This window comes from Sapajus apella, unplaced genomic scaffold, assembly GCF_009761245.1.
Source record: "Sapajus apella isolate SASKATOON/1434 unplaced genomic scaffold, GSC_monkey_1.0 scaffold15, whole genome shotgun sequence".
Taxonomy (NCBI): Eukaryota; Metazoa; Chordata; class Mammalia; order Primates; family Cebidae; genus Sapajus; species Sapajus apella.
In genome coordinates this window covers 11875475-11883180 of record NW_022436955.1, presented here as the reverse complement: position 1 = coordinate 11883180, position 7706 = coordinate 11875475, and the positions used below count along the sequence as shown (strand labels likewise).

Below are 7706 nucleotides of genomic sequence, written 5' to 3'. Positions count from 1 at the left end.
CTCCAGCCTGGGCAACAAGAGCAAAACTCCATTTCAAAAAAAGAAAAGAAAAGAAAACATTCAAATTATATATAGGGTTGGAGTCTTTATGCAACTATGATCAAGACCCAGTCTTCCTTATGCCTGTATCACTCTCAACATGAAAGCTGTCTGTCCATAGCAACTATCCAAAATAGGGAGAATATTCTTTCTACTGAGAACTGTGTCCAAGACAGCAAGAAACCATGGAAACAATGGATACTGGGGAATCATACAATGTTTCTTCTTCCCTCCAGTCTCATCCTTCCCAGTCTCCCTCCTCCTCCTCCTCCTGTTCATTGTCAGCCTTGCCAAACAAACGCAGGTGAATGGAGTCTCAGCTGTGAGCAGGCACTGGGCTTTGATGCTGCTGTGTCAGTAATGAACTCCTTCCACAGTGAAATCTTCAAAGCAAATACTTTCCAATGATGTGTGTGAGCCTACACAAGAGGCAGGATCCCGAGGTCAAAGCCCACAAAGATAAATGAGCTGACAACACCCAAGCCAGAACCATCACCCTTCTGTCAAATCAAGGTACCCAAGGGTACCTGGGTGACTGTGAATCCTGCTGGTCACACAGGCAAAGAGAAGACCCTATGTACCTACCTCAAGAACCAACATTTGTCCCCATTAGTCCCGCAAGTGAGTATGAGCCCCTAAACAGTCAGTCAGCAGCCTGAGGCCCTGCCTCACCATGTGAGATTCCCAAACCCCAGAACACATATGAACAGAATGCACCCTTAGGACAGAGTTTCTCAACCTCAGCACTATTGACATTTTAGGCCAGCTAAGTCCTATTGTGAGGAGCTGTTCTGTGCATGGCAGTATGTTCACCAGCACCCCTGACCTCTACCCGTTAAAAACAAAAAACACCCCTTCCCAGGTGTTGTGACAACCAAAGTGTCTCCAGATATTGCTAAATATTTCCTGGAAGACAAACACCCCTCTGGCTTAGAACCACTGTTCTAGGATAATCTGTAGGTAAAACAGCCTGAAATCTCCAAAAAGCTGCTTGGATCTCCTTGCCGCTATACCCTGAGAATGGGATGGAGTACAGCCAGAAAGCCAAGATCTGAAAGAGCAGTGCCTTCAGGGGCCAGGAAAGTAGTATGAGTGAGCAAAGGCAGATAAGTCTGGGTATAAAACAAGAAGTGGAGGACTGTAGTGGATTGGGGAGTCTATACTCCACTTAAAAGGAGCCACAGCCCGCCACAGTGGCTCACACCTGTAATCCCAACACATGGGGAGGCTGAGGCAAGAGGATCACTTGAGCCAGGAGTTTGAGACCAGCCTGGGCAAAACAGGGAGACTCTTTTTATTTTTATTTTTTATTTATTTATTTATTTTTTTGAGACGGAGTTTTGCTCTTGTTGCCCAGGCTGGAGTGCAATGGCGCGATCTCGGCTCACCGCAACCTCCGCCTCCTGGGTTCAGGCAATTCTCCTGCCTCAGCCTCCTGAGTAGCTGGGACTACAGGCACATACCACCATGCCCAGCTAATTTTTTGTAGTTTTTAGTAGAGACGGGGTTTCACTATGTTGACCAGGATGGTCTCGATCTCTTGATCTCGTGATCCACCCGCCTCGGGCTCCCAAAGTGCTGGGATTACAGGCGTGAGCCACGGCGCCCGGCCGGGAGACTCTTTTTAAATAAAAAAAATAAATGTGAAAAGAAGCTACGACTACTCAAATCCAGCTCATCGTATCAGGCAAGAATTTGAGTCCAACGATCAGAACCTTAGATTTTTCAAGAGAAAAGGCAAGTCCTGATTTTCAAATTGTTGGCATCTAATCCAAAATTATTTACACCATCACAAACCAAACAAACCTATCTGTGGGCCAAGTCTGGCTCACGGGCTACCAGCTTCCAGACTCTGCCCTAGAGTTGGTTATATAGAGACTTCCTGGGCCCTCCCTTCTAGGATGGAACTTTGTCTAGAATGGCTATAACTTGTTTAGGGAGTCTCCCAACCAACAAGCTGGACCCTCTCATGCCTCAATTTCAAGACTAACTTAATTCTCCTATCCTACCAAAGTCTTACCCTAGATTCAGTACAGACCTTTGATTTTCTCCCCCTAAATGACCTATTTGGTTTCTTGCAATTTATGTCTCCTGAAACCACGTTTCTCCCACTGCCACCTCTACTCAAGGAGACTCTCTCAGCATATCCTAGCTCTGCTGAAAGCCTGATACTGCAACCCAAGTTCCAAGAAGGGAAGTAAGCTGAACCCTAAAGCCTATGCTAGTCTGAAGAGAATATGGTTTCATGATTTGGCCATAACTATGACAAGCAAGTTCCTGCCCTCAGGCCTGGATTCTGGAAAAGCCAGTGTTTCTGGGATAGAAAGCCTTCAAGAATTCAGATCCCCAGGAATCTGGGTCAAAGTACATGTTGAATGAAAGAGGCTGGCCAAGCATGATGGTTCACACCTATAATCCCAGCACTTTGGGAGGCCAAGGTGGGCAGATCACTTGGGCTCAGGAGTTCGAGACCAGTGTGGCCAACATGGTGAAACCTTGTCTCTACCAGAAACACAAAAATTAGCCAGGCATGGTAGCTCGCACTTTTAATCCCAGCTACTTGGGAGGCTGAGGCAGAAGAATCGCTTGAACCCAGGAGGCAGAGGTTGCAGTGAGCCAAGATCGTGCCACTGCACTCCAGTCTGGGCGACAGAGCGAGACTCCATCCCCCACCCCCTAAAAAATAAAATTAAATCCAGTCTGGCATGGGGGCCTACAATCCTAACCACTATACTATACTGCCTGGAAATTACTTATATATCTTCAAACCATGTTTTCTAACAGTATTTGATGAAAGATTAAATATTAAATTTTTTTTCAAGACAAGGTCTCATTCTGTCACCCAGGCTGTAGTGCAGTGGCATAGTCATAACTCACTGCAACCTTGAATTTCTGGCGTCAAAGGTCCTACCTCCTCAGCCTCCTGAGTAGTAGGATTACAGATGCACACCACTGCCACTGTCACCAGGCCTGGCTAATTATTATTTTTTTTAGAGGTGGGGTCTTGCTTTGTTGCCCAGGCTAGTCTCAAACTCCTGTGCTCAAGGGATCCTCCCTCAGCCTCCCAAAGTGCTGGAATTACAAGGCATGACTTACCATGGACAGCCAATATTAATATTTTAAAATTTTAAAAAGCAGTATACTTCCCACAAAATAAGATGCCCTCAGAAGGTACTTATTAAAAATAATAGATATGTACACAAAAACTACTAGAAAGTATTTCACCCAAATAGTAACAATAGTACTGTACGAGGTAAATTCATGGGTGATTTTAAATTTTCTTTTTTCTATCTTTCTGTATTTTTAAAATTATCTGTAAAATCCATGTGTTACCCTTTAATTAAAAAACACTAGGCTGGGTGTGGTGGCCCACACCTGTAAACTCGGCACTTTGGGAGGCTGAGGCGGGTGGATCACCTGAGGTAAGGAGTTCAAGACCAGCCTGACCAAAATTGTGAAACCCCATCTCTACTAAAAATACAAAAAATTAGCTGGGCGTGGTGGTGGGCACCTATAATCCTAGTTACTGGGGAGGCTGAGGCAGGAGAATCCCCTGAACCCAGAAGGCTGACATTACAGTGAGCCAAGGTTGGGCCATTTAGCTCCAGCCTGGGCAACAAGAGCAAAACTCTTGCCTCAAAAAAAAAAAAAAAAAAAAAAATTAGGCCAGGTGCAGTGGCTCATGCCTGTAATCCCAGCACTTTGGGAGGCAGAGGCAGGCAGATCATCTGAGGTCAGGAGTTCAAGACTACCCTGGCTAACATGGTGAAACCCCAGTTCTACTAAAAATACAAAAACTTAGCAAGGCATGGTGGCATGTGCCTGTAATCCCAGCTACTCGGGAGGCTGAGGCAGGAGAATTGCTCCATCTTGGGGGTGGAGGTTGTAGTAGGCTGAGATCACGCCACTGCACCCCAGCCTGGGCGACAGAGAGAGAATCTATCTCAAAAAAAAAAAAAAAAAAAAAAGGCAGAATATAAAATTATAAGTATGGTGCCAAGTCTACAAAAGAAAGAAAGACACTATCAAACTATTAAAAGTACTCTTCTCTTGGTGGTAGATTTTGGATGACTTAAGAGTAATTTAATTTTCTCAATAAACATGCTTTGTGGGTTGCTTTGTTTTGTTTGGAGACAGGGTCTTACTCTGTTACCCAGGCTGGAGTCCAGTGGAATGAACACAGCTCACGGCAGCCTCAACCTCCCAGGCTCAAGAGATCCTCCCATCTCAGCCTCCTGAGTAGCTGGGACCACAGGGCACACACCAATATGCCCAACTAACTTGTTTTGTAGAGACAGGGTCTTACCATGTTGCCCAGATTGGTCTTGAATTCCTGATCTCAAGCAATCCTCCCACCTCAGCCTCCCAAAGTGCTGGTATTACAGGCATGAGCCACCATGCCTTGCCTAATAGACATATTTTATAATGAGAAAATTATTACCTTTTTTAGAAAGCCCAGTCAGACCAGTCTGCCTAGCCAAAGCCTATCAGACATATAGCTAAGTACCCTCCTTCCCTCATCCCAAGGGTATATGTTTCCCCCTCACTATCCCAAGGAATATGGGGCGGGGGGTTTCCCTTTAATTTGTTATCTTTAATAAATTCCATAAAGTCAAGAGGCATGGGTATTCTACAGTCTGTTATTGCTAACTCCAAGTACTCTGAGGCTATTTTTAACACTGGATAAACTACATATACTGCCAAAGCTTTTGCAAGCAGAGATTTGGAAAGAACAGAATATTATTAAGTGCCTCTGACAATACAGTGCTAAGGAACACAGAATTCTGAATTCTGGGCCTTTCTCTTTTAAAACACTAGTTCTGCAAGGCTGGGTAAATTCACAGCAATCTTTTCTCCTTACTACCCAGTAAGAGAAAAAGGAAAATAAAGAGGGATTGACTGGGATCTCTCAGGTTCTATCTGCAGAAACTCAAATGTGGCTGCAGGCAGAGCTTGTTTACACAGTCAGTGTAAAGAAGGCTGATACACTAGAAGGAAAAGTGTCACGCCTACTGCTCAGAACAAGTCACAAAGAGCAGCAGCGGCAGACAGGAAAGGGTCCTGTGGGCCTGAGGTTTAACACTGTAGGACTCCCACAGTCTAGAGAAGCCTATTTTCTCACTGATGCTTTTAACTAGTTTAAGATAAAAATCTGAGAAATAAAATAACTCTTTTTTTTCCTTTTTCTTTTTTTTTTTCCTTTAGGAACAGAATAAAGGCTTCAACACTGGTTGGGGTTTTTTCTGGGCTAACTTACATCTAGCGATGTTGACTTCAATCAAAACAGCTGTCAAGACAAATAAAAGACATGCCCCAACCTGTCATATAGACCAAAAAACAGAACAAGGGCAGCCAAGAGAGGAGGAACATAAGGCACCAAAAGTCAAGAACAGATTCAAACTTCTCCTATCCCCATCCTTGATGCTTACTATCTCTCAGGACCAAATGACTGGTAAAATTACTTCCTCAAAAGGTAAGAAGACTTCCTCCCATCCAAAATGCAAAATATGCTATTGAAATACAAAGTATCATTATTAGTAGTACCTCCCACCCCCAGCATCCTCCCAATATCAGCCCCCACTTACATATGCAAGCAGCAGCGAGGAGACGGCAGGCCAGGTATGGGGGATCACAGGTGGGGAAGGACGGTTGGATGATGTAGTTGGCGAAGGTGATGGCGATGATGGCCTGAGCGGTGGGCTCAACAACTAGCAGTGAGACCCACAGGCGGATGAAGGCAATGAAGCCCCCAAAGGCCTCTAGAATATAAGCATAGCTGGCTCCCGACTTTGTGATGGTGGTCCCCAGCTCTGCATAACAAAGGGCACCCACAACAGAGAAGAGCCCACCAATGGTCCACACAATCAGCGACATCCCATAGGAGGCACTGTATACCAGCACACCCTTGGGTGAGACAAAGATCCCTGAGCCGATCATGTTGCCCACCACCAGGCTGACCCCATTCAGCAGGGAGATCTCCTTCTTCAGCTGCATAGTTTCCGAGGACCTTTGAGGTGGCAAGCTGACATCTTCTTCCACCTGGGATTGGCTGGTGTTAGGGACAAGATGGTAGGTGGGTGTGGGCCTCCCAGGCTCCCTGGCTTCCATGACAAATGGCTCCTGCACACCTGTATTTACTGTAGCCTGGCAAAGAATACAAGTATGTCAGTCTAGGGCAGGAGCTGGTTTAGACCAGATTTCCCTGCCCACTTCCTGTTTAGGGACAGCATGCCATGCACACAGCCCTAACTACAATAGGCTTTCTCAGTTCCCACCACAGGACACAGGGAAATGGAGCGGGGTAGACCTTCACTCCTCCCAAGAAAGATACCATGAGAGCTCACACATGATGTGATGATGACTTCCAATGACAAATACCTGTCTTGCAGCCCAGAGTAGGTTGGTATTAAATTTGTCCAACCCTGGATTCTCCCTGAGTTGTAGACTTTTGCTCTGTTCTCACTGGCTTTAAAACCCACAAACCGGGACAGGGAGGGGGAAAAAATAAAAATAAAAATAAATAAGTAGATAATAACAATAATAAAAACCCACAAACCTTTCCCGCAAAGAAGACCAGAGTCCCTGCACCTGGCACACAGTCCTCACCAGCCTGAAAGGCCTCTCACTGTCCATACCCAGGTAATCCTGCCCACTCACCTCTACCCAAACATAAACTGGAACTTCTGCAATGTCCAGCGAGACATGAAGATGTCTGCAGCTACTCTCAGGCCAGTAAAGAATGTAAGCAGGGCCGGGCGCGGTGGCTCAAGCCTGTAATCCCAGCACTTTGGGAGGCCGAGGCGGGTGGATCACGAGGTCAAGAGATCGAGACCATCCTGGTCAACATGGTGAAACCCCGTCTCTACTAAAACTACAAAAAATTAGCTGGGCATGGTGGCGCGTGCCTGTAATCCCAGCTACTCAGGAGGCTGAGGCAGGAGAATTGCGGTTGCGGTGAGCCGAGATCGCGCCATTGCACTCCAGCCTGGGTAACAAGAGTGAAACTCCGTCTCCAAAAAAAAAAAAAAAGAATGTGAGCAGATGGTGGGAAGGGCGAGGAAGATGCTAAGACAAGGGCAGATCACCACTGCAGTGACTAGACCATGGGAGGTCCCTCATGAAAATACACACCTGGCTGGGCATGGTGGCTTACACCTGTAATCCCAGCACTTTGGGAGGCTGAGGCAGGCAGATCACGAGGTCAGGAGATGGAGACTATACTGACAAACATGGTGAAACCCCATCTCTACTAAAAATACAAACATTAGCTGGGCATGGCGGTGGGCACCTGTAATCCCAGCTACTCAAGAGGCTGACGCAGGAGAATCGCTTGAACCCAGGAGGCGAAGGTTGCGGTGAGCCGAGATAGTGCCATTGCACTCCAGCCTGGCAACTGAGACTCTGTCTCAAAAAAAAAAAAAAAAAAAAATACAGCCCTGTGTATCGTTGTGTCTGCAATGTGTACCTTACTCTCCCACATTGCTGCTTGCTCATTCAATATCTTTCTTTTCCCAAAGTACCCAGAAGAGAGGGGTTACATGATAAGACAATGTGGAGAAAGGACATCCAGGGGCATCCTAACCCAGGGCTAATTTGCCACTGGCATATTTGCTTTCTTCCCCAGCATGCCCCTCATGTTGGATTCCACATTAACCTACCTACGAAGG

General features: G+C 46.1%; 1 protein-coding gene across 13 annotated transcripts in view; it reads right to left on the bottom strand.

Annotated features, from left to right (window-relative positions):
- SLC7A6 (solute carrier family 7 member 6) overlaps nucleotides 1–7706 on the bottom strand; it is a 60928-nt gene that overhangs the window by 40785 nt on the left and 12437 nt on the right. For 12 of the 13 annotated variants that reach the window (XM_032283821.1, XM_032283827.1, XM_032283826.1 and 9 more), the window contains one exon: nucleotides 5625–6183. In XM_032283821.1, coding sequence (XP_032139712.1) covers nucleotides 5625–6147 — 523 coding nt within the window. In that variant the 5' untranslated portion in view covers nucleotides 6148–6183. Of the gene's footprint in view, nucleotides 1–5624; nucleotides 6184–6417; nucleotides 6775–7706 lie in introns of those variants that run through there. The other variant, XM_032283832.1, reaches the window with a different exon arrangement.